Below are 24,570 nucleotides of genomic sequence, written 5' to 3'. Positions count from 1 at the left end.
GTGAGCTATGTTGTCTGACCCCCAGCCCTGCAGGATGACGCGAGAGGAGCGAGAAGAGGCGTACAACAAAGCCCGTCAACGCATTTTTGGAAGTAGTGAAAATAAGGAGAATCAGAACCAAGGTGCGTTTGTTCGCCGCGCGCCGCATGACCGTCTGCTGACAACAGTGCAGATGGCGAGGACAGTAATGGTGTCTCTCGTGCCAGCTCTGTTTCCGCCAAGGATAGAGTCAACGGTGGAAAAAGAAAGGTCAACAAGCAACGACGAGATGACAACGAGGGCTTTGAGTCTCGCTCGCAGTTCGTTGCTTGGTGCGGGCCCCAACAACCTACCTGGGCGGCTGCAGGGCCTCAGTATTATCAGGTCGCTGCACCTCAGTTCAACGGGCAATACCAGCAGCAACAGCCGCCACAACCGGTGTATCAGACCACCATGCAGCCCATGTATGGACCTGGCCAACCACATCCTCCCCAGATGATGCCTGGCAATGGATATCCTCCTCATTACAATGCCGTGCCTCAGACCGTACGTTCCGTGTATGCTCTCTTCAACCAACACCTCCCTTGCTAACTGCGGCCTAGTATCAGACTCCGGCTGGACCACAACCAAGAACTCCACTGCCACCTCAGCCGGCCTACCAGGCTCCTAATGCCCCCCCAGTGGCCGGGCCGATGTACAACGCTCCTGTCCCGGTCATTCAGCAGCCAGCATGGCCGCAACAACCACACCCCCAGGCGCAGCCCCAACCTCAACCTCAACAGCCTCCAGCCTTCACTCAGGGTGCTTATCCGCCTCCGCGGGGGAGCCCTGTTCCTGGCCATGCTGGGATTCCTTATGCCTTTGGACAGCTTCCTGTCAATGTCAACCCCAACGATCCCAAGAGCCAGCATCCAATTCCTGGGAGCTACAGCCGTCAGTCCTTCAACCCAAAGACGCAGTCTTTTGTGCCCGGCGGCGGAATCCCCATGCAGCAGTCTACGCCGCCGCCGGCTGGTTCATATGGAGGAACAAGCTCTCACCACGGCAGTCCGCATCCTCAGTTCAACTCACCTCACTTGAGTTACGCCGGGTACCAGCAGCCGATTCCGCAGCCAATGCCGCAGCCCGGTTATGGGCCGGTGCCCGGTGCCTACAGTATGACGAGACAGAGCTCCAACGCCTCCATGACGCAGTACCACAATGTGCATCAACCTCTGCACGGCATGCCCCCGCATGCGCCGCAGCATATGGGCGGTCCACCACACATGGCACCCAAGTCCAACGGGCCGCTAGGACAGCAGACATATAGCCACCTACCGAACTACGGCAACCCAGCCACATTGCCGCAGAAACCCTCGACTTGATGATGAGAATCCCTAATCAATAAAGTGCGTGTCATTCGAGTAAGAGGGTTCGAAATGGATAACGTAAAGTTCATGAAGGCGCAAAAGTCTGGGTTTTTGTTGGCTTGGGTGGGTGGCGGGACGTGAACTGCATCGAGGCGTTTTAGGCGTACAGGGAGGGGGTTTGCTTTCTCTTTTCCTATCAAGGGTGGTGTTTAACAACCTTGAATGAAGAAAAAATTGAACGGGTGTTTTTCAAAAGTTAGCGGGCATCTTCCTCTCATCATCCCCACTCTAGCTCTTTCTTTCTCTTGTTGGGGTTGCAGAGGGGAGGAGGGAAGATGGAATTGGGGGAGGGGGGAGGCGAGCGGAATTTTTACAGCAGGAGTAGAGGCCTCTCTCAACATAGAATTAATGCGATATAATGTTGTATTTGCTTCGTGTTGGGGGCGTGGCGAGGGTTTTTATAGATGTGAGATAGACAATACAGGGTCTGTTAACTGCTGATTAGTTGTGCATGCGTGATGTGTCAAGTGTGGTTCTTGGGGAAGATGAACTGTAGATACTATCGACCTGATGTTTATGTAGTAGTAGGGGGTTTGTTGTTGGTTAGGGATGTGCGCAGTCTCTTGAACACAAATCCGTGTCTGACATTATGTTACCCAACTTTCTCGCACACAACAACCTCCTACCCGTCACTTTCCTACCTGTCACTTTCCTACCCGTCACTTTTGCCATGACTTCTTGCCGATCATGCCCCTTATTAGACCCTTCTTACTCACATCATCAGCTAGACTTTCCCAGATCACGCTTTTTAAAATGTTTTTATTTCCCCTTTCCTATAAAAAAGAACGCCATGACTTTCTTTCCCATGTAGACAGACCCCCATATAATATCCCGCCGCAAAAACCCTGCTTTTTGAGTGAACCAAGAAAAACAACATTGTCGTTTCTTTTCCGTCGAAAAGCAGACAAAAGAAGAGGAGGATATCAGTGCACAAGAAACCGAACAAGACCATCATCTATTTTTCAAGATTCTTCTTCTTCTTCTTCTTCTTCTTCTTCTACTCGCCATTCTCCCGGGGCTCCCTCGGTTCCCTTTGTTGATTTCCACCACGGCCACCGCCACGACCACCACGCTTCCCTCCCCTTCCGCGACCACCGCCGCCGCCCTCACGGCCCTCCTTCTTCTCGCCCTCCTCGCCCTCCTTCTTCTCACCGGCCTCGCCGCCAAATCCGACAATGGTGGCTGTGGCAAGACGCTGCGACAAGTCGATCTGGGTGCGGATCGTGTTGGCCAGGTAGCTGACCATGAGGACGTCCTGGATGTGGTTGTTGAAGTCGTTCTCGATCTGGAGGTTGGACACCTTGGGCGCAAGAGACAAGGCGTTCATAAGATACTGCCCGAGGGCGTGGGAGCCGTCACGCTCCTCGTCGAGGACCTCACCGACGAAACCGGAAACACGCTCCAACAGGTCAGAGACAACCTCGAGCGACTGGGCGAGGTTCTCAATATCCGAGACAACAGGGGCGGCGCGAGCTTCGGTGTGGGCGGCCGAGGAGACGGTGCTCAGGGCAGAGCGGTCCGAGTCGGCGATCAACAGCTTGTGAGGAACCTCAATGAAGAGACAGGTATCGGCGGCGCGCTCAGAGACAACCGTCACCGGAGCGGAGACGTACGTCTTTGTGGAAATGGCGCTGCCGGCGTCGGAAGAGATGGTGAGGTGGACGGCGGGGTGGGGGAAGGTGCCGGTCTCTGGGGAGGCGAAGAAGTTTTGGATAAGGGCCGAGAAGGAGTTGAGCTCGTGGGAGGTGGTGTACCAGCCGAGAAGCTGCTCGCGGGGGGCGGCCTTGAGGGTCAAAGCGAGCATGTTCTTTTGGTAATCGACATCGACTTCGACTTGGTCGTCGGTCTCGACGTGGGGGATGGCGAAAGCAGAACGGACCTCGACCTCGCTTCCATCTTCGCTGCGGGTGCCAACGAGGGCGCCGATTACGCGGTTCGAGTTGGAGCCGTTGATATCGCGGCGGACGGCATGGTCGATGATGGAGAAGACAGACTAGAGATGGCACGGTTAGCCTTCCAGGAATGCAATCGTACAGCATGACACCCAGTCTAGACATCAAGGTGCCATTGGGGGAAGAGTGCCGGTCCGGGAGTAGTAGGTAGGATAGGAGGGGCTGGCATACTTGGGGCTGGATGTTGACGGTAAGCGGGGCGCTACCGGCACCGAAGCCCAGGAGGGTGGGCGCAAGCGGCCTGGTGAGGTGGACAAAGTTCTCCTGGTCAACAGCCATGTTGCGTGGTCTCGGGTGGTCTCGGGGTGGTGGTTTGGGAGTGGTGATGGACGATTATCGGGAATGAGTGGACGTTGGACCCCGGGGCAAGGCAAAGGGAAAATTGACGGCCAGCTATGGAGTAGATTATGGGGGGAGGAGACAAGGGAAGTCTGCCTCTGAGCGGGTCGGGGAGGAGATTCGTCACTGGCCAGCAAAAAATGGACCCTTCTCTTTCAACTCAACTGGCACGAACCTGAGCCTGAGCCTGCGGTGGGCTGGGGTCAGACCTCGAATTTTTGGTTTTGCAGCCGATGCGGGACCTGTGTGGTTGTGCGCGCTAAGATAAGCTGATAAGTGGCGGGGCAGTTTTTGGGCAGTTTTCTTTCAACTCTGCAGCACCCGCGAGGCTGCCCATCTTTTTTTTTTTTTTTTCAGCGGGACTTCTGCGAACGGCTTTCAGTGGGGCACTTCTAACGACCCCTGTTGGTTTGTCTCTTGGCATGGGGCTTACTGGATTGCCGGCGCGGCAAGGCTGAAAATAAAATAAATTTATACAGCTTTTCTGGCAAACTGCCATCGATTGACTTGTTGCAGTCAAATTGCATCACAAACTCATTCACTCAAAGGTCAAATATGGGACCAAGAGGAGGTGCAGGATTTAGAGGAGGACCTCGGGGAGGCTCGCGTGGAGGCTCGCGTGGAGGCTCACGGGGAGGATCAAGAGGCGGCGCAAGAGGAGGATTTGCATCCCGAGGAAGAGGTGGAACGAGAGGTAGAGGGCGAGGAAGAGCACGCGCACCGACAGAACCACGCAGCGCCAAGTTCGACAGCGCACGACTTGCGAATGATGAGTAGGTCATTCAACTCGTTGAAACAAAAAGGTCCTGACTGACAGGATTCAGCGATTCCCAAAGTGAAGATGAAGGTGTTCCAGAGGAGGAGGAGGAGCAGTCTGATGTCATGAGTCTTGTTGATTCGGATTCGGATGAGGAGGAGGATGCCACGTCCGCTCAGCCATATGTAAATCTCATGAAGAGACTCATTGAGACTAACCCGCAAAAGGCAAAGAGGAGAAAACTTGACCATGCTCCAGCAGAGGACAATCAGCCAGAGGCAGCGCCAGCGCCAGAATCTGGCGACGAGGATGAGAGAGACGATGAGCAGGAGGAGCAAAGAGATGTTGACGAAGTTGAAGAGGCTGAGGAGGACCCCGCTGATATCCAACCCGAAGATCTCTTTGATGAGGACGATGATCTGGACGAGACCGACCCATTCGAAACTCACATTTCAAACCCCGAGGAAAACACAGTACCGCCAAGAGTGCGAGCTGCGCAAAACGGAAAATGGAAGATGCAACGGCAGCCTTTTGAGTCCACCAGGGCCTATTGGAGTTATCCACAGACAGAGGACGGACAGGAGTTGCCATTACCAGCACCAATAACGAGTGTTTCGAATCTGCATCTCAAAAAACGGCTGAAGGAGGTTATGGAGTCCAAAAGATCAACCTTTGGTGCTGTTGAGAAGACCGTGGCACCGTTCCTTTTCAACTATCGGGATATGCTGTACTGCGACAGAACAGTTGGATCATCACAGGATCTTCGGAATCTGGCGGCCTTGCATGCTCTCAATCATCTTTACAAGACCCGCGACCGAGTGATCAAGAACAACGCCAGACTCGCCAAAGCCGATGCCAACGAAGACCTCGAGCTTAGGGATCAAGGCTTCACCCGTCCCAAAGTTCTCATGCTACTCCCAACTAGGCAGTCATGTGTCAAGATGGTCGACAGTATTCTTTCTGTTTGCCAACCAGACCAGCAGGAGAACAGGAAGCGTTTTGAAGACGGATATATCGAAAAGCTTTCCAAGTTCTCTGATGACAAGCCAGAAGATTTCCGGGACCTCTTCTCAGGCAACGACGACGACATGTTCCGCCTCGGGATGAAGTTCACCCGCAAGTCTGTCAAGTACTTTTCTCAGTTCTACAACTCGGACATCATCTTTGCCAGTCCTCTGGGTCTCCGTATGGCCATCGGTTCCGAAGAAGAAAGAAAGGTCGACTTTGACTTCCTCTCGTCGATCGAGCTCGTCATTGTCGATCAAGCCGACGCTCTCCTGATGCAGAACTGGGAGCACGTCGAGTTTATCTTCGAGCACCTCAACATCCAGCCCAAGGACGCCCACGGCTGCGACTTTAGCCGTGTCCGCAGCTGGTACCTCGACGACCAGGCCAAGTACTTCCGCCAGACTGTCGTATTCTCCGCCTTCAACACCCCCGAACTGGCCGAGCTCATGCGTGCCCACTGTCACAACTGGGCCGGCAAAGTCCGTCTCCAACAAGAATGCCCCGGCACAATCCAATATCTCCCTGTCAAGGCTCGCCAAACATTCAGCCGCTTCGACGCCCCCACCGTCGCCGCCGACCCAGACGCCCGTTTCAACTACTTCACCAAGGCCATCGTGCCTCTTCTCACCAAGCGCAATGCCAAAGACGCCAACGGCACCCTCATCTTCATCCCTTCCTATCTCGACTTTGTCCGGGTCAGAAACTTCTTCGCCAACAACCCCATCGTGGAGGCTGTCACCTTTGGTACCATATCCGAATACGCGGACATTCCCGAGGCTTCCAGGGCGAGGTCTCATTTCCTGACGGGAAGGCACAAGGTGCTGCTGTACACCGAGCGAGCCCACCACTTTAGACGGTATCAGATCAAGGGTGTCAAGAGGGTGATCATGTACTCGTTACCGGACAACCCGCTTTTCTACCGAGAGATTGCGGGTGGCTACCTCCAGAAGAGCGAGCAGAGCTCGATGTTGGAGTACGGACAGGGAGTGGTCAGGGTGATGTTTAGCAAGTATGACTTGATGAAGCTGGAGAGGATTGTGGGGACTTCGAGGGTAGGAAAGATGATCAAGGAGCAGGGGGACACTTTTGATTTTGTATAGCCTCTTCACCCGGATGCGTATAGAGAAGATTCAATCTTGTTTTTAATCGTTTTTGCTCGTTCTTTATGTTTTTGCCCCCCCCACCTTCCGGTGGTTTTCAACCTGTTCTAGCTGTTTTGTAAAATTACACTTGTGAAGAATTGTTTGCGCGCATTTTTCCCACCACCACCTTCCCACCCCCATATTATACAAAACACACCCATCTTGTCTGATCTACTCCTTCTTGACCGCCTTGTCCTTGAGCTCATTCATGTTCAGCTGCAACCCGGCAACCTTTTCAACCATCTCCTCAAACTGATCCCTCCCCTCAGGCCTAAACTGCGTGACCTTTTGGATATTCTTAATCGTGATGTCCGTGTGTCCCGTCCCCAATTTCCTGTCTCTTGCCACAGCGGCGGCGGTGATGGCAAATCTCATGTCCTTTGGCCCGTCGACTAGCTCGAGGATGGCGGAGTCGCCCTGGTCGAACTTGTTTTTGGGCATGGTGCGGAGGACGCGGGTGTAGCCGCCGGGGCGGTTGAGGTAGCGCTCGCGGATGGGGCCGAAGAGTTTGGGCATTAGTTCGTCGGGGGTCTATATTTGCTGGTTAGAGGGGGCGGTGGGGAAGGGGAGGAGGGGGAAGGGACGTACAAAGAGGATGCCTTGGGCTTGTCTCCTGCTGGTTTCGTTGTTCTTTTTGGCATAGGTGATGAGCTTCTCGGCGAGGCGCTGGGCTTCTTTGGCTTTGGGCCATGTTGTGTGGATTGACTCCTGGCGGACGAGCTCGGTGACGAGGTTGCGGAGGAGGGCTTGACGGTGGGAGGAGGTGCGGGAGAGGTGGCGGTATTTGACGTGGCCGCCGGCCATTTTGAAGGTTTGTTTTGGGGGGGTAGGTAGGTTAGAGGTGGGGAGGTTGGGGGTGGGAAGGCTGGGGTATCAAAGTTGTCGTCGTCGTCGTCGTCAATGGGTGCGCCGGGATGGTGGGTGGGTTCGGATGCGCCTCGGCGGGATGGGCAACTGGTGTGTTATGTGTCTTTGCGCTCCGGTACGGTACCTATGAATTTTTGATCTTATCAGCGCCGGGCGTCTCTTTTGCCGGCCGGGAGCGCAAAAGCTACAAGTGGGGGCCAACGGTGTCGGGATGAGTGCCAAGCCCGGGTGCCCCTTGGGTCCCTGTTTGCTGTTGTTCACAAGCCCATCTCTCTACGTCACTTCGTGGACTTGTTGCTTGCAACGGTTATCTGAACAACATGCGCTTCAGTTGGGGAAGGGTCAATTAACTGCAGCTTTTCCATTCCTTCCTGCCTTTGAGCATCGCATAACCTCCGACCGCCGGGTCACCGCGTTGCGCCTTTGCGCGCTCCTCCCCTAATCGCGCACCTTCAGGGTTCATACCATCATCACCACCGACAGATACCAAAATGGGCTTCATAGCCGGCTTCGCATGTTCCCCCTTTCCCCCTTCCCCTTTTTTACCCTTCCCATTCATTTCTAACCAGTCACACAACAAACAGACCGGAGGCCTAACCCTCACCCTCTCCCTAACCTACCTAGCCCTCCACACCCACCGCCGCAACCGCGAAGTCCAATCCACCCTCCTCCGCTCCCAATCCCACACCCTCGACACCCTCAACCCCCTGTCTTCTTCCACCCTCCCCCCCCGCAAATCATCCTACATCACCACCGACGGCACACACACCTACATCCCCCGCCAAACCCTCGCCTCAACCACCACCTCCTTCCTAGAAGAAGCAAAGTCCCGCTGGAACTCAGAGGTCATCGCCGCAGTAAACTGGGCCCAGTCCCACTCCCCCGCTATCGAATCAACCGCCTCCTCCGCCGTCGTCGACCTGGCGCATAATGCCCCCGCCATCAAGGAGCGAGTAGCAGACGCAAGCAGAGAAGGATGGCAGACGGCTGAGAAGGGACTTTTTAGAGCAGAAAAAAAGATTGGTGAGGTTGTTGAGAGGACGGTGGAGAAGGGGAAGGAGGTTTATGGAAAGGCAAAGGCAAAGGTTTACTTGGCGGAGGAGAAGCTGGAGGGGAAGCTTGAGGCTAAGTTGGAGGGTGTGAGTGAGATTGAGAGGGCGCTGGCGGAGAGGTTTGACCAGGCGAAGAGGGAGAGGCGGTTGGAGAGGAGTGTGGAGGAGGTTTTGGCGGAGAGGTATAAACCGATTGATGAGAGGGATTTTGGGGGGTTGGCGCTGATCTGAGGGGAGGTTGATAAGGGGAGAGGAAATGGAAAGGGAGTGGAATGGGGAGTGGAATGGGGAGTGATACCACTGTGTTTAGTATTTGTATAGGTATGGATATGATAGAGAAAAGGGACGATGTTGTTCCTTCGAAGTGGAGACGTTTGGATTCATCTTGCTTGGTGGTTTTGCTGTGGGTAAAGGCTTGTAAGAGAGGGTGTGGCCGGTGATATCTAGAGATTCATGATTACAAGAGCCACACGGGCAAGAGATTTCTAAAAGAGTGATTTGTCACATATCTTGAAGCAACACCATGATGCCACTCCCAATATAAGATCTCAGCTTCAACTATCCACTATCCGGGCTTGCAGTGCTTGTAGATGATACATAGTCTGAGCTTGACAGTTCGCCTATCCGATATTTGATTCTAGTATCCAAGACTTTGTTTGGGCTCGGATCAATGGCAACCATGGTTGACGGCTCTTGGATGATTTATTCCCTCTGTAAATTGATCAAGTGGTGTAGACAGCCCAGCAACTACTTTACATCCCTCTCTCATACACTGCCCTTCATGTTACATACCCTCACGTGTGGCAAAACAAAATGTCCCCAACTCCACGCTAGAAAATCACAATCCTGTCCCTTCGAACGGCGCTTTTCCCTCCCACACACCGCTCCCCTCACCACCCCATAATAATAAACCCCCCCGTCTCCAACGCCCGCCTGAACGCATCCGCCGTCGACCCCGTAGTACTACAATCACTATCCTCCCTCTTCTTCATCGCCTCGGGCAGCCACTCCTGTATCTTCTTTATCCGATTAGCATTGCTCGGATGCGTGCTTGCCCACTCCGGTACATCCACCCCTCCCCTCGCAACCTCCCTCTGTCCCGCCATCTCCATCCGCCCCCAAAACCCCACCGCATCCCTCGGGTCAAAACACGCCTCACTCATCATCATCAACCCAATATAATCCGCCTCCGTCTCCTGAAGTCTGCTCATCGGATTCCCAAAAGTGATATCAATCACGCTCGTCCCAAACCACCCCGCAATCAACGGCCCAATCCCAATCACCCCCCCAAGCAGCATGAGACTGAACAAAAGGATATTCTTCCCAATGTCCTGCGACAGCCTCTCGCCAAAATGCCCAGCGACATTGTGGGCTATCTCGTGGCCTAGAACGGTGGCGAGGGCACTGTCGCCTCGGGCGAGGTTCATGATGCCGCTGAACACAAAGACTTTTCCGCCGGGCAGGACAAAAGCGTTGGCTTGGTTTGGGGCGTCGATGACGAAGATTTCCCAGTCTTGATTCGCGCCCATTCCGCTAAAGGGAATGAGTCTCTGCATCACCCTCCTCACTCTCACAGTCCGTGGATCCCACTCGGGTAGTATCCTCGCTCCTTGATCTTGCAGTTCGATCAACAACCTCTTGTAGCTCATCTCGGCTACTGACTTTAGGGTGGAGGAGTCTGGTCCGTAGACGTTGAACCGGGTGCGGTTGGACACGGGCACCTTTTCGAGGTTCGCAAAGTAAAAGAGGAGGCCGGCGGTTGTGGCAATGGCTATTACGGCTGTGGTTGTGATCTTTGATGGGCCGCGGAGGGGCTCGGCGGCTTGGAGGCGGATGTAGTGGTCGTTGTTGTAGGTTCGGTAGGAGTAGGGGTTGCGGATGTTGGAGGGATTGTAGGGGTTGCGCTTGTGGGGGATGATGCGCTGGTGGATTTCCTCTTCTTCTGGGGGAGGGGGTTTGGTGGAGTGCCATCTTGGTTGGGGATAGGAGCGGAGGGATTGTGGTGATGGTGAGGGTGGTGGTGGTGGTGGTGATCTGGGTGTTGGCTTTTGGTAGGGGACATGGCTGAAGATACGGGATGGTCTGAACCGAGGTGGTCGGCGGAGGAGGAACATGTTTGTCGGAGGTGCCGGGTGGGCGGATGGGTGGGAGTTTAGGTACAGGGTCTTGGGTTCAGAGACGGTTCAACGGTTGATTGTTCCAAGATGCAGTGAGGATAGTCGCAGATAGCTGTCTAGTCTATACGGTGATGCTAGCGATGATGGTGGGGGTGGTTGCTTAGAGCTACCTTCACATGAGGTCATTGGCATGTGGGAGACACGTATCTTATCGTGTGCACCTAATAAAGCTGATGCAGACCCTAACCCTCTAGCGAAGGAAGTCAGAGGTCAGGTTAGACAACCTCTTTCTCTGGGCCCTAACCCCTGCCAAGTTTGTGTGTAAGTGACCATCAAGACCTTGAGCCAGATGGACCTTGTGTCCATCTTGTTTAATCTGGGAGCCGTGCCTGTGCGTGTGAGAGGATCATTTGGCTTCACGGGACACCATATAAGAAGGCCCAAGCTATTTGAAGGATGAGTGTCACCGTCGCCGTTTCTCATGCTCAACATGGGATGACCAGCGGCAGCCACATGTGTCAAGTAGCGCTGCGCTCGGTTCAACTGTATCGACTTATACTCAAGCGTCACTCCCCGGAGAGGCTGTCCGGTCATCAAAAATCAAGCTCTTAAAAAGAGAGCAAACATGCTCCGCCTCATCAACTGCCATCACCATTTTCGCGGTCTCGTAAGAGAGGGCCAGACCAAAAAATGATAACCACAGGGACCCTTGGGGGGACATCAGATGGAACGTTTCGCATGCTGCAGTTCCCGAGAGACGCCAATGTTTGAGAGTGGGAGATCGCCATGGATGTGCGTTCGACGGGAGCAAACTGACCGGACTGACAACTCCATTTGTCTTTTCTTCTCCAGGTCCAAACTCTGGATCACAAACCCAAGAGACTGACGATTTCGTCTTCCCATGGATAACTCTTGGCGCCCTCAGTGGTCTGGACCTTGAAGCCTGGAGGGGCACACCACCTTGTACCTGCGGCATGTCATCAGAGGGAGGGGTCACGACCTGATTGGCCGCCACCGCATCTGCAGACATCATGAAGGCTGCCTCCTGTGAACCAGGGAAGTGGTAAATAAACAAATGACATCTCTTGCTCTTGCCTGTCGATTTCCCACCCAAAACGAGCCGTGATCATGGCGACCAACACGGACAAAACGGACTGATCAGAAACGTGGACCGGAGCGAGCTTTTTGAAGCGGGGGGGCGCTCCCGTTTCATTGCCGGGATATTGGTGGGGGGGCTGTGCAAGTCCCCTTCATTACAATCCGTATCCGATTTCTAGGATGGACTTGCAACGTTTTCTATCGGTTTGGTGGCTGGTAGTGACAGAAAAGAGATGGAGCTTGCGTGTGCAAGATGCAGACAAGATCTTGGAAAGCTCGCAAGAGGGGGGCGGTGTTGATGATCGCACCCTCTCACCGTTGAGGGAACGGAATGCTATGACGGAACTCGTGAACAACATGTTCAAAATTCCCTGCTTGGCGATTCCTCCCAAGTCTCGCCCAGCGCCTCCCAAGAAAGCGTCAAGACTCTTGGAATGCAATACGAATGTCTCTTCATTCTGTTGTTTTGCTCATGAGAAATACCCATTCATCATGTATGTCGATGAAGAAATCGAATTCTCCGACAGTAGCACTGCATTGAGCAATAAGGGGTTCGACGGTCTCGGCTACGCGCTGTGAGGTTGAACTGTTAGAGCCCAGTCTGTAACACCTGGCCACGAGATAGCGGTCGACCCGCCGTTGGGCACAAGTCATGACATTTGTATCGTTGTGCACTAACATGGCGATCTCATCTCCAAGCGTGCATTAACGGGCGCTACCCTGGCAGAGACGGTTGGCAGGCATTGGCGCTTCCCGCTCCCCCCCGTGCGCTCATTACGACAGAAGACCTGCTGCACGGCGACACAAGCGCTGTGTCCCCCGTTTCCTCTCAGACCCCCCTAATCCCAAATGCTCCCTCGTCTTCCGCTTCTCTCACTCAGACTTCCATTTCCACCTCTCACCACCACATGGATTTTTGCAACCGCTTGATGATTGCAAAATCTCCTTCTTCTCACTGTCGTTTTTGAGAGAAAAGGTGGCGGAATTCTCAGCATTGGCGTAACTAGCCAACTGGTCGCCGTTGTTTGGCAGCATACTCTCGCTTTTTTTACTATTCTCCCTGCCAACAATCGACACCAAAAGTAACCCGCCTTCGATTCTCACAGCGCGCGCGCCTCTTCACTCGACGCCGTCTTCATTCCGCATTCTTCCCTGGTTTCCCTTCGAAATTTCTCTCAGCGCCTCGTTTAGCTGTTCTTCATCTTCCAGTCTGTTTATTTACCAAAAATACTGGCTCTCTCTACCGACACCTGCACGCTGGCGGCTCACGGGTTTGCAAACTCGACGGACAAAGCAACGGACAACCGCAAAAGAAGCGACTGGTTCAAACCGAGTAAACAAACCAACTACGCCGCACCACTCACCCACCTCACGCCAACTCCCGACTCTCTAAAAAAGCACAGGTTGCTTAGACTGCCGTCTGTCATCTGAATCGATTGTTGGTCACCATGAGGTTGTCTTTAACACGGCCCGTTGCGGCCTTCGCGTCGCTCGCGGCGCTCGTCGCACCAGCAATGGCAGAGCCGATTCTCCAGTCGAACTCGCTCAACTCTTGTCAGGAAAACTCGCTGTTCAGCGCCAGCTTGTTCAAGGTCGTCTTCACACCAAATAACAAAACAGCCAACGTCGACATTGTAGCTGTCTCGTCAGTCCAGGGCAACGTCACTTTCGATGTCGAGGTCTCGGCCTATGGTTTCCCCATCATCAAGCAAAAAGTCAGCCCATGCGATATGGGTCTCGCTGGTCTCTGTCCCATGACAGCAGGCAAGATTCCTCTCAACTTCAACCTTCCCGTTACCGGTGACGCCCTGGAACAAGTACCTGGAATCGCCTATAACTTCCCCGATCTCGACGCCACCGTAAAGGTGATTTTTACCATGACGGATGGTCCCGAGGCAGGAAACGCTGTTGCTTGCGTGGAGGCTGATATTTCCAACGGAAAGACGGTGGATTTGCTTGGTGTCAAGTGGGCTACTGCCATTGTCGCTGGTTTGGCTCTCACATCGTCGGCTATCATGTCTGGTCTCGGTCACTACAATGCCGCTTCCCACGTCGCTGCCAACGCCCTCTCGCTCTTTGGTTACTTCCAGGCCCAGGCCATGCTTGGTCTCACTGGTGTGCCTCTGCCGCCTGTTGTCATGTCGTGGACCCAGGATTTCCAGTGGAGCATGGGAATCATTCGTCTCGAGTTCATGCAGGACATCTTTACCTGGTACCAGCGCGCCACTGGTGGTACTCCGGCCACCATCTTCGACTCGCTTACGACCGTTTCCGTGCAAGTTGAGAAGCGATCTTTGGATTTTATCGAAGCTGGTATGAGCCTCGCGAAGCGCTCTGTGGCCATGATGCCGAGGAGCATCGCTGAGCCTCTCGGGCAAGCCATGAAGCGGGACCTCATGCGTCGCGCCAATATCGAGACCAGCTCTGGCAGTTACATCGTGTACGGGATCCAGCGTGTGGCCTTCCGCGCAGGCATCGAGTCGACCAATGTTTTCATGACTTGCGTGGCCTTCTTCTGCTTGATGGTCATTTTTGTCAGTCTGGCCGTGGCCGCTTTCAAGGGTGCCTGCGAGATGGCCGTCAAGAATAAGATGATGGACAGCGACAAGTTCCTCGACTTCCGCAACGGCTGGCTCACGGTCCTCAAGGGCATCTTGTTCCGTCTTACCCTCATCGGGTTCCCGTCCATGGCCATCATGTGCTTGTGGGAGTTCACCCAGAACGATTCGGCTGCCCTAATGGTCCTGGCCGTCTTTTTCCTGATCGGAATGACGACCACGCTCTGCTGGGCCGCCTTCAAGGTGATTATGATTGCCCGCCGCTCCATCGTCATGCACAACAACCCGGCCTATATCCTCTTCTCGGACCCCCAGGCACTTAACAAGTGGGGCTTCCTCTACGTGCAGTTCAGAGCCTCCGCCTACTACTTCATCCTGCCCTACCTTGGCTACTTGGGACTCAAGGCCATGTTCATCGCCTTTGCGCAGCACTCGGGAACCGTTCAGGCCGTGGGTTTTCTTATCATTGAAGCCGGCGCCCTGATTGCCGCCAGCGTCCTTCGCCCATGGATGGACAAGAGCACCAACTCTTTCAACATTGCCATCTGCGCCATCAACTTTGTCAACTCGATCTTTTTGATGATCTTCACCGAGGTCTTTAACCAGCCCAGACTCGTCACTGGCGTTGTGGGCGTCGTGTTGTGGATTGCTAATGCTTCCTTTGCGCTGGTTTTGCTGTTGATGCTCATTGTCACCACTGTCATTGTCATCTTCCGCGACAACCCGGATGGCCGCTACACCTACATGGCCGATGACAGAACCTCGTTCATGAAGTCTCAGACGCACCTCACGACGACTACCGAGCTGGACGCGCTCGCGGCTACCGCTCGTGGCGGCAAGGAGGGTTTCAACAAGGGCATGGACCTGGACGATGACGCCGAATCTATTACATCGGACTCGCTCCGGCGCCAGACCGAGAGGCTCGGCGTGCCTTCTGCTCACTCTAACCAGAGCTTTGGTGCTCACTCCAACAACAGCTTTGGCGCTCACTCCAACCAGAGCTTTGGCGCCCAGTCGAACTACAACAACCAAGGCTACGGCAACCGCCCCCAATCTCCAGCTAATCCGTCGATGCCCTTCTTCCCCGCCGACGGACCTCGCAGCCCGCCGAGGTACCAAGACAACGGCTCGATGCGGGCGCCCAGTCCGTTTGATGGCTCTCCGCCCTATCGAAACCAGAACAACAGCCCAGGTCCGGGCGCCTTCCGGCAACAAAATAACGCTAGGTATGTTATCTCTGGGTGGAGAACCGATGAAACTTTGCTAACATTCACTAGCCCAAGTCCTTGGCAACGCGGTGCCGGCTACGACTAAAAAGGAGGCCTTTTTGCTTTTTGCACATTCATGACCTGGGATAGGAGTTTTTGTTTTTGGGGGTTTCTGATCGCAACCGAGCAAGCGGTCAACATATAAGGGATGGGCACAGTAGCCCAAGGCCTGCACTGAAACCAAGAATGGAACAGATCCATGATACCCTACTACTTCTCGACCAACTTGCCGTGTTGGATACACGAGCGCACTATCCGACCACACGTCACTTTTTTTGTTGTTTTTTCTACCAGGGATGCATGAAAAGGCGTCAGTTAGTTACTCGGAAAGATGAACCGGGAGGAGAGGAAGAAGAAGAAGAAGAAGAAGAAGAAGAAGAAGAAGACGGAGACGTATAATTTCTACTTTCATGTTCCATTTGTCGAAGAAGAGGCAGATCTGCTGACAGGGGTCTGTTTTGTATCATACCCATCTTCGCGTGCTTTGTTAGCGCTCGTATATGAGAGAGACCTGCGCCCTGGCGTTTATAGGGGAACGAGAAGGGCACGGGGTATCAAAATACGGGGGGGGGGTGAACTGAGTCATACAGCTGGACTGGGGAGGGGAGGGGAGAAGGAGGGAGATGATGTTTTCTTTTTGCTTGCTTATGGTTTGTGGCTTTCTTTTCTTGTGGAATGGACTAGGGATGGGTTGGTTGGGTTAGTTCAATACATTTTTGACATCATTTTGTGTGAAGACTTGTGCTTGTGTTGGAATTCTTGATGCTGCTGGCACTCGCTTGCACTACTTTACACCACTTGGACACTTTCTTCGGCATCCTACAGCCACATATTCATCGAACTCAAGCAACTCCCTGCCGCGTGTGGAGTTTCCTCCCCCAGAACATCCTTCTCAGTAAACCCCCTTTCTTGTTACTCCCGCCTGCACTCCCGCCTGCACTCCCTTCTTGCCTCACAAGTTGGGGCCTGTTGCCCGCCTTCTCATACCCACCACCCTGAACCATTTCCCTCCCCACCTCCCTAGCCGTGGTTGTCGCCCTCTTCGCAGCGAGAACCTCCGCCCCGATAGTCTCAAACACCCCTTGTACCCCTTCTCCCGTCCTGGCACTAACCTCCATCATACATCTAACCCCCATCTTCCCGGCCGCCTCTCTCCCCTCATCCTCGCTAACCTCTCTCTCCTTGTCATTGTCAAATTTATTCCCCACCAGCACCACTGGATAAACCCTCCTGTTGGCGCTATTGTTGGGGGATGGTGTGAGTGGGTCGAAATGCTCCAAGATGAATTCCACCACCCCTTTCGCCAACCTGAAAGAATCGGCGCTTGCCGTGTCATAAACCACAACCGCCGCCTCGGTGATGGCCAGTGCTTGCTCCAGCAATGGGTTCGAAGATGACTGATTGGAAGGGAATTCTAGCGCGTCGATGATGTATTTCTTTTTTTTGCTGTCCCCTGTTGTGGAGGGGAGGAGAAAGATGGGATGTCGGCAGCTTCCTGAGTGGGACTCCCCTGATGGTGACGTTGTTGTTGCTCTTGCGGGTTGGGTGGCGGGAGGGAATGTGCCTTGCGAAAACTTCAAGTCTGTATTAGATAGCGAACAAATGGGAGGGGATAGGTGAGAAAGGGGGCGTACTCTGCTCAAAAGAGAGGATTTCCCTGCTCCTTTCGCCCCGAGGACCAACACGCGGAGTTCACCTGATGGTGGGTGGTCTTCTTTTTCTTGGGGTTGCCTGCGGTTTTGGGAGGAAAGTTGTATAGTTGCCTGTGGGGGAGGGGGCGGTCTCCTTCTGGGTTGTCTTGGTCTGGTAGCGGTGGCGTCGTCGTCTGAGGAGGGGGCGTCTTGCCAGCGGAGGACGGCTTTGAGGTATCTGGCCTCTTCTGCGGTCCAGACGAAGGAGGCGACCATTTTAGTAAAATAGACAAGTCTTCTTGCTCGATGGAATCAGGTAGGTGGTGTGGAAAAGAGATTACGGCGTTGAAGAGATGGTGATGGTGTAAGGTCAGTGAGCGATACAGCAAAGATGTGGATGTTTGGAATATTGAGCTTCTATTAGGATGTCAAGGACGCCCGTCAAGACATCACTTCAAGGAGCTGACATAGCCGGCGCCACTTCCCAGCTTTGAAGAATAATGCATTGACTTCGTGGCCCCCATCGCAATACCATAGGTGGGCTGAACGCATCGCTGGACGGGAGCGCATTCTGGCAAATGTCACCTGTAACAGAGGCAGGATTCGGCCGGATTTGGCAGAGGAGAGATCTCCATAGATACTCTGGTACATGTTCTTTTGAAGAACGGTTAACCAGCTGGATATTTGGATATCTGGATATTTGGATCTTTGCTACTGGTCATCAGTCGTGAGGCACAAGACATGAGCAGGTCAATCTGTTCAAGCTCCCACCATCAGCAACAGCGGGGTAATGATAGGCAGCTTTTCACGAAACACAAGAAAAGTGTCGTATAACGTGCCATTATCAAAGTGATTGTGGACACCACCCACTGAAAGAAAAAAAATGGCAACGGGGTTGGGTGTGATGCCGTCAGCAATACTGCGGCGTGGAACGGTGATAATTGCATCTGGGTATCCAGATCGGGACGAATGGTGGGTGGTCAGTCGTCTGAACAAGACCCTGGTCAGCGGAGAGGATCCCGACGGTGAGATGGCGAGGCTCTGTCATGCTGGCGTGAGATTTAAGCTCGGGAGGCCCAGCCGAGCGGCAAAGGGGGTTTCGACCTGATACACTTGTTGCTGCCATCTCATGGCTAACGCTGTGTTGCGTGGTTCAGCGGAGGGGCTGCAGTAGTCGACTCTGTTGCTGCAGGTCCGTCTATTTATCGCGTTGCGTTGTGTGGCGAGGATTGCCGATGGTGACAGTTGAAGGTTCACTGGATGCCGAGCAGCTGGGAGGGGACCGGTGACCTCAACTGCAACCTCAACTTGATTGGCTATTAATAGGCCGCCGGCAACATTTTTCAAGCTTGGTGACGTCGGAACGATTGAAAGATTGCAGACCGTTGATGAGACGAACTCTTGTTCACCAAGCCAAACGGTGTATGTGAACGTTGCTTATGAATGGCAGGAGAGGGGCATGATGATCGTGATGGAAAGTTGACACACCTAGGCCCCGCTGAAGGGCGCTGTGGCATCTCTTGGCCCCCAGGGTTGCTAAGCTTAGACGCCAATGCAACAGAACATCGCACTTGGGGTCAGCAATCTGCAACATCTCCCCCACCATGGCTCTGGAATCAAGAATTCGTGCTCACCCTGTGCGGGGGCCTTCACATGGGGAATATATGCCCTTTCTGGAAGCCATGCGCCCTCTCCATATTCTCTCTCCGACAAAAGACCTGGTGTCGACGTGAGATGAGGCTCCAGGAGAGCTATCAAGGACAACCGCTCGGCCAAGAGATCACCCGTCCCTCAACCGCCACAGCCCATCAACCTTCAGCCCTATCGGCCTCCCGACCGAGACCCCCTTTGGCTTGCCGTTCTCTTGTGGCTCTTTTCGTCCCCGAGACTGAGGGTCCCAGGCACCACTTGGACCACTCAAACACCATCTTGACCTCAGCCGCACTGGTACCTGGACTTACAAGCGCCCAGGCCTGCATATTGGCTTTCCCCTCGTCACTGGAGCCTTGTTGTCGTCACCTAACTGCCAAATCCCGACAGGTTGCCTCTGTCTTGTCGTCTTTGTTTCGTTACTTGTTCCTTTTCTTTCCAGATCTGGATTGACTACCATGTCATGATACCTGGCAATGGATCCTTCCTACCCACCGAGACCAAGACCTCCACTCCGTTCTGCCACTTCAGGCTCTGTCAGCAGGATATCTACAGTGTCTGACATTACCGACTTTGACAACTTCCGCGATGAGACAGGGGCCGTAATCCCCCCACGGCCTTCTTTGGTGTCACTTCAGTCCAACGACAGCCTACGACAACAGTTTGGGAAACGACCCTATGGTTCTGCCGATGATGTTGGCCACACTTATGGGGGAGCCTCAACCGGATGGACGTCGTTCATGGGCAATGGAGGCGGCGCATATGAGCCAGTATCATCGCCCACCCTCATAGCACTACCTCATAATGCCGGCCCCAGTTTTGCCCAGAGACAGCAACAGCGACGCCACGATGCGATTCCGGAAGAGGAAGACGGTATTGACCTTGGGTTGATGAAGTCCGCTGCCCCGTTGGGAGGCGAGGAACCACCAGCACCCGGCCCGCCAGTCTCTAGAGCACCAACGTTCGATGTTAGCAGCGCGCTGGGCCCTGCGACAAAAGCCGATGAAGAGTTCTGGAAAGCAATACAGGAGCAAGAGGCACAGGGGAAGTTGACGGGGGGCTTGGGGAAGGGCATCAAAGCGGAAGCGACAATCACGGAAGGTTATTTGCTGGCAATAACTCCCGTGACGGAACGACCCCCGAGCCGCACATTCTCCGTCTCGAGACGCAGCAGGCGGCTATCTCACACTGACACAGTGAAGAAAATGGCACAGAATGAGGCCAACAGACGCGGAGAAGTAATCGAGGTGGTCATGACAGAGGACACCGGCACTCAGTCCAAATTTGATCTCAGCTTGGTTGGTGGCCATGATCCGAACGTGGAGGACGAGCCAGGACACTTTGCCATGAGGCAGACGACCTTTCCAACAAACGCCAGCAAAACAGAGGTCTTTTATCCACAGCCCAACTGGAAGCCATTTTCTATGAGATGGCCGTACTTGATATGGTTGATTGTGGTGTCCATTGTTATGGCCGTATCCGTGGAAATCCTCTACCGAAGCTCTACCCAGGACGCCCTGGTCAAATTTCAATCACCCAACGATATCTCGACCGCCCAGTACTTTGCTGTCAAGTTTCTACCGATGGCCATTGCGGTCACATATGGTGTCATGTGGCAGGTTACCAACTTTGATGTCATGCGTCTTGAGCCGTTCTATCAGCTATCCAAGGAAGGAGGAGCACTGGCGGACGAGTCCATCAACGTCGAGTATCTGACACAATTCGTCTGGCTGCGTCCATTTCGGGCCATCCACTGCAAACACTATGCTGTAGCTGTGTCGTCAACAGCCAGCTTGCTCGCCAACACATTGGTTCCTGCCCTTGGAGCCGCCTCTTTGATCATAACCCCTGACCGCAACACTCGTCTGGACCGCCCTCACATAGAAAAGAGCATTCTCATACACCACGTCTGGTCCCGTCTTTTGACAACCTTGCTCGTCATCATCGCCGCCTTTGGGTGCGTCCTATTCTATCAGCTCCAAACCCGCCGGTCTGGCCTATTAGCCGACGTCAAAGGCATCGCTGGCCTCGCCGCCATGGCAACAGTCAGCCACATCCTCATGGACTTCAAAGACATGGACGTAGCCACCCACCAAGACATTCACAGCAAACTAAAAGATCATCGCTACGTCCTCCGCAATTCCTCCCTCGCCCCAGACGACACCAACCCCCCTTCCATCCAAGAACGGGAAAAATACACCAAAAACCACCTCTCTGCTAACCCCCATCCCATGATGCTCCGCCCAGCCGGGGCATACCCCTTGATATTCGGAATCTTCGCCTTCATCGCCCTCATTCCCATATTCCTCTTCACCCCCGCCACAGTCTTGACCGACCGCGCCCCCTGGTTAATAACCGTCTTGGCCGTGTGCATCAAGCTCTCCTGGGGAGCACTAGAGACAGACGTCCGCCTCATGCAACCATACTACCTCCTCTCCCAACGACACGCACCCCCAAAGACGCTAACGCTCGATTACACCGCCATGCCCTTTGGCTGGGTAGCCATCAGAGGCCTAATCAACAAACACTGGCTAGTCTTCTTCGTCGGCTTCGGCACAATCCTCACAGAGATCCTCACCGTGCTGGTAACCTCCCTAGCAACAGTCGAAGGCCGTGTTTTCATCTCCTCCGCCCCCACAGCCACCGCCACCTCGTCGGATCTCAACGCCGGACAGGAGACAATTCCATCTTTCTGGATAAGCTTCACGCTTGCTCTGTTGATTCTGCTGTATATGGGGATGTTGAGCGTTGTTACCCATTTGAAAAGGAGGAGGGTGTTCTTGCCGAGGCAGCCGAATACTATTGCGAGTGTGCTGGCTTACATACACCAGAGCAAGATGCTTTATGACTTTGTCGGGACGGCCAAGTTTGGGAATAGGGAGATGGAGGGGTGGCTGGAGGGGGTGGGGAAGAGGTATGGGCTGGGGTGGTTTAGGGGAAGGGATGGGCAGAGTCATTGTGGGGTCGATGAGGAGGAGCTGGTGAGTGAGTGGAGGGTTGGGTATGATTACAGTCGGGCGACGAGACCTTGGGAGGAGGAGGGGAGGAATTGGTTGTAGGGTTTTGCTTGGTGTGTGTGTGGGGGGGGGGAGGGGGGGGAGGGAGGTTGTGGTTTAGTTGAGGGTGAGATAATGCTAATTTGATGATGAATGCGATGGACAAGCTATCTGGAAAGGGTGATGTCGTTGTGATTATGTCTTGGTAAAATACAGGCTAGGTACCCCGGCAATTGTATTTTTTGCCGACTTGTTCGATATATACGTGAATCTACACTTCTAGGGGATGCATAGAGCTGGGGTAGGTGGTATAACAAGCTCGAGGAGATGGCATTTGAAACTGGGATGGGCCATAACAGCAAAGCTAGGATAGATAGTCTTGTAGTCTCGGCAAACTGAGTGTTATCAATCAAACCCGAGCTTCCAATAGACTTTAAATGTTGGGATAAAGGATGTTTAGAAGCTTGGATAGACGGCATGGAAAGGTTAGGAAGTGTTGAAACCATGTTTCTTTCATCAACGGATTTTTCTCTTTTGACACACTGGAACAATGACACGATCTGTAGGATGTCTTATCACCTTTCAAGGGTCCATCGGATAAGCTGATGTTGGTGTGCCTATCCCTCTGTCGACAACATAGCTGTCTTTACAGGGGATCTGCAGCTAGACACGTGAGAACTGTTTGACATCTGTATGCAGACCATCATGGCTTTTGGAGCCAGTCCAGGCCTTCAAAGTAATTGGCTAAAAGCTGAAATTACGAGATATAAACCCACAGATGTGGCTGTTCTCTTCAGCTGAAGAGAATATAGTACAAAGACGCGTGGCATCAGATCACCGCGGTGGCCAGCAGTCCACCACCACCTAGACATGACGCTAGCGATCTCTTACAGAGGTGTACACCAAAATGTCTGATTGGTTCTCCCATCATCTCATCGCTCTTTGAGCAACCATCAATGTTGACGATGGGATCTTAGGTGTATGTAGGTAGTCCCTGCATACCAAACATGCAAAGTCCCTTTGTCATCTTCAACGCCTTCCCGATGCCACCTCCCACTGCCAACTCTTTCATCAAACATGATCTCACCTCTTTTGCCAACCACCTCATCCAAAACCAAAAAAAAAAACCAAAAAAAACCAGATGACATCCCGCCCAAAAACAGGGCCGCCCGCTTCCTTGCCCGCCTCCTTGCCCGCCAAGAAGTTTATAAGTGCTTTGCCAAGCCCAATGTGACACAGCCCCGGATTCCTGCTACGTCATCAGCCCGATCGCCAATCACGCTCCTCCACAGATTCTCAGACACACAGAAGAGAACATACTGGGCTTTTCTGGTTGGTCAGGCCGATGGGTGAGGCCCCTTGCCGAGTTCCCGCGATGCGGCATGGCTGAGAAGGGCTGGGCAGGCTGATGACGTCGTCCTTATTAGGTGTGAATGTGGTTGAGTGTTCCTTGCTGGGCTGTTGGGTTTCCATGTTTCAGGGTGTAGGCCTTATGGGACAAATACAAGAAAGACATTCCAGCTGCTCTGGACGGTAGATGAATTTCCCTTTCTTCTCATCATCCGGTGATTTTGATACGTTTATTCGTTTGTCCCACAACAGTCAGACTCTTCAAGATGGCCCGGACAGGCTTCATCCACCACTTTGGCACCTTCTTGCTGTTTTCAGCCTCCGTCTTGCTGATCATCACCTGCATCTCGGCCCCAGTAGTGAGATCTATCGCTCTCCTCAAGGTCGAGCTCCCTGGCGGTGAGACCAACAATGGCGGGTTCAACTTCCTGCCCGATCTTGCTGATGGGGAGAGTGGACGGAACGGAAACGATCCCTCGGTTACGTTTGGTGTTTTTGGGTATTGTTTGAATGATGTCCTTGGGTAAGTTGACCTCCTCTCTTCACTCCACCGCTCACCCCATGATGCTAAATGACGAGTGAAAAACAGAGGCCAATGCCCCCGCCGCCTCGGGTACTCCCCCCTCGGCATCATCCAGGACCTCGTGGGCCCCAACCGTGGCCAGTCGGGCAACCCCAACTTCTCCCCCGAGCAGACCTTTGGCGAGTTCTACTCTGACAACTCGGTGCGCACCTCGCGCGCGCTCACAAAGGCCATGGTCCTCCACCCCATCGCCGCGGCCTTCAACTTTATCGCTTTTATCCTTGCGCTGGGCGCGGGTATGGTTGGGTCGCTGCTGGCGTCTCTTGTTGCTGTCTTGGCCTTTATCATCACGGCTGTGACCTGCATCATTGACTTTGTCCTGTTTGGCATTGTGAGGAGCAATCTGAGCAATGGGTGGGATAGTGACGATGAGGATAGCTTGGGGTTGCAGGTGGAGAGGGTTTACTATGATAATGCTGCCTGGATGACGCTCGCGGCTGCGGTGTTGAGCTTGGTCGGTGCTATTGTTGTTTTCTTCAGCTGCTGCAGTGGGAGGATTCATAAGAGGAGGGAGAGGAAGAGGGCTGTGAAGGGGGAGGTGCCGGCTACCGATTATGGGACTCCTGTTGCGCCCAGGAGGAGGCGGAGATGGTTCTAAGGGTCCGAGGATGCCCTGATGATTAACACTGGTGTAGAGGGCAGAGTGGTGAGAAGGAGTAATGAGTCGATGATGTGAGAGCGGAAGGCGAGAGGAGAGGAAGTGGTGGATGGGGGGTTTACTCTTCTATATGATACCAATGTCTGTTATGTAATAATTGGGGTTCGATGTTTTTATTTTATACGACGACACATACTTGATATTATGAACACACTC

At 53.7% G+C, this 24,570-nt stretch overlaps 10 protein-coding genes across 10 annotated transcripts; 6 read left to right on the top strand and 4 right to left on the bottom strand.

Annotated features, from left to right (window-relative positions):
- Positions 1-7: 7 nt before the first annotated feature.
- Positions 8-1,593, top strand: QC761_0032540 (uncharacterized protein; the record flags this gene model as incomplete). The annotated part of the gene is made up of 3 exons (XM_062872284.1): positions 8-122; positions 173-525; positions 582-1,593. 3 exons carry the CDS (start codon positions 8-10, stop codon positions 1,341-1,343), a joined length of 1,230 nt encoding a protein of 409 aa, XP_062734416.1. The 3' UTR covers positions 1,344-1,593.
- Positions 1,594-2,121: 528 nt separating this feature from the next.
- QC761_201440 (uncharacterized protein) lies at positions 2,122-4,053 on the bottom strand. Its single transcript, XM_062875876.1, has 2 exons — positions 3,512-4,053; positions 2,122-3,381 (listed from the first exon to the last, which is right to left on the bottom strand). Exons 1-2 carry the CDS (start codon positions 3,617-3,619, stop codon positions 2,386-2,388), a joined length of 1,104 nt encoding a protein of 367 aa, XP_062734415.1. The 5' UTR covers positions 3,620-4,053; the 3' UTR covers positions 2,122-2,385.
- Positions 4,054-4,071: 18 nt separating this feature from the next.
- Positions 4,072-6,544, top strand: UTP25 (rRNA-binding ribosome biosynthesis protein utp25; the record flags this gene model as incomplete). Its single annotated transcript, XM_062875875.1, has 2 exons — positions 4,072-4,452; positions 4,504-6,544. The coding sequence occupies exons 1-2, from the start codon at positions 4,235-4,237 to the stop codon at positions 6,542-6,544; spliced, it is 2,259 nt and encodes a 752-aa protein (XP_062734414.1). The 5' UTR covers positions 4,072-4,234.
- A 167-nt stretch (positions 6,545-6,711) lies between these two features.
- Positions 6,712-7,691, bottom strand: mrpl8 (54S ribosomal protein L8, mitochondrial). Its single transcript, XM_062875874.1, has 2 exons — positions 7,175-7,691; positions 6,712-7,117 (listed from the first exon to the last, which is right to left on the bottom strand). The coding sequence occupies exons 1-2, from the start codon at positions 7,388-7,390 to the stop codon at positions 6,758-6,760; spliced, it is 576 nt and encodes a 191-aa protein (XP_062734413.1). The 5' UTR covers positions 7,391-7,691; the 3' UTR covers positions 6,712-6,757.
- A 253-nt stretch (positions 7,692-7,944) lies between these two features.
- On the top strand, positions 7,945-8,736 carry QC761_201415 (uncharacterized protein; the record flags this gene model as incomplete). The annotated part of the gene is made up of 1 exon (XM_062875873.1): positions 7,945-8,736. The coding sequence occupies one exon, from the start codon at positions 7,945-7,947 to the stop codon at positions 8,734-8,736; it is 792 nt and encodes a 263-aa protein (XP_062734412.1).
- Positions 8,737-9,395: 659 nt separating this feature from the next.
- OMA1 (metalloendopeptidase) lies at positions 9,396-10,619 on the bottom strand (the record flags this gene model as incomplete). The annotated part of the gene is made up of 1 exon (XM_062875872.1): positions 9,396-10,619. The coding sequence occupies one exon, from the start codon at positions 10,617-10,619 to the stop codon at positions 9,396-9,398; it is 1,224 nt and encodes a 407-aa protein (XP_062734411.1).
- A 2,549-nt stretch (positions 10,620-13,168) lies between these two features.
- FLC3_1 (putative flavin carrier protein 3) lies at positions 13,169-15,592 on the top strand (the record flags this gene model as incomplete). Its single annotated transcript, XM_062875871.1, has 2 exons — positions 13,169-15,504; positions 15,556-15,592. 2 exons carry the CDS (start codon positions 13,169-13,171, stop codon positions 15,590-15,592), a joined length of 2,373 nt encoding a protein of 790 aa, XP_062734410.1.
- A 796-nt stretch (positions 15,593-16,388) lies between these two features.
- QC761_201393 (uncharacterized protein) lies at positions 16,389-17,453 on the bottom strand (the record flags this gene model as incomplete). Its single annotated transcript, XM_062875870.1, is given in 3 exon segments — positions 16,389-16,468; positions 16,481-17,120; positions 17,181-17,453. 3 exon segments carry the CDS (start codon positions 17,451-17,453, stop codon positions 16,389-16,391), a joined length of 993 nt encoding a protein of 330 aa, XP_062734409.1.
- Positions 17,454-19,303: 1,850 nt separating this feature from the next.
- QC761_201390 (uncharacterized protein) lies at positions 19,304-21,886 on the top strand (the record flags this gene model as incomplete). The annotated part of the gene is made up of 1 exon (XM_062875869.1): positions 19,304-21,886. The coding sequence occupies one exon, from the start codon at positions 19,304-19,306 to the stop codon at positions 21,884-21,886; it is 2,583 nt and encodes an 860-aa protein (XP_062734408.1).
- Positions 21,887-23,099: 1,213 nt separating this feature from the next.
- On the top strand, positions 23,100-24,568 carry QC761_201380 (uncharacterized protein). The gene is made up of 2 exons (XM_062875868.1): positions 23,100-23,696; positions 23,763-24,568. The coding sequence occupies exons 1-2, from the start codon at positions 23,440-23,442 to the stop codon at positions 24,352-24,354; spliced, it is 849 nt and encodes a 282-aa protein (XP_062734407.1). The 5' UTR covers positions 23,100-23,439; the 3' UTR covers positions 24,355-24,568.
- The last annotated feature ends 2 nt before the right edge of the window (positions 24,569-24,570 follow it).

Source organism: Podospora bellae-mahoneyi, chromosome 2 (genome assembly GCF_035222275.1).
Source record: "Podospora bellae-mahoneyi strain CBS 112042 chromosome 2, whole genome shotgun sequence".
NCBI classification, from domain to species: domain Eukaryota; kingdom Fungi; phylum Ascomycota; class Sordariomycetes; order Sordariales; family Podosporaceae; genus Podospora; species Podospora bellae-mahoneyi.
This window is presented reverse-complemented; position numbering and strand designations above follow the sequence as displayed.

Bases quoted from the DNA above. Each gene is read 5' to 3' on its own strand.
- QC761_201440 (XM_062875876.1), bottom strand. From the start codon at position 3,619: ATGGCTGTTGACCAGGAGAACTTTGTCCACCTCACCAGGCCGCTTGCG. The intron at 3,382-3,511 runs GTATGCCAGCCC...TGCCATCTCTAG, and splicing joins CCGTCAACATCCAGCCCCAA to TCTGTCTTCTCCATCATCGA.
- mrpl8 (XM_062875874.1), bottom strand. From the start codon at position 7,390: ATGGCCGGCGGCCACGTCAAATACCGCCACCTCTCCCGCACCTCCTCC. The intron at 7,118-7,174 runs GTACGTCCCTTC...CAGCAAATATAG, and splicing joins AAGCCCAAGGCATCCTCTTT to ACCCCCGACGAACTAATGCC.
- QC761_201380 (XM_062875868.1), top strand. From the start codon at position 23,440: ATGGCCCGGACAGGCTTCATCCACCACTTTGGCACCTTCTTGCTGTTT. The intron at 23,697-23,762 runs GTAAGTTGACCT...AGTGAAAAACAG, and splicing joins TGTTTGAATGATGTCCTTGG to AGGCCAATGCCCCCGCCGCC.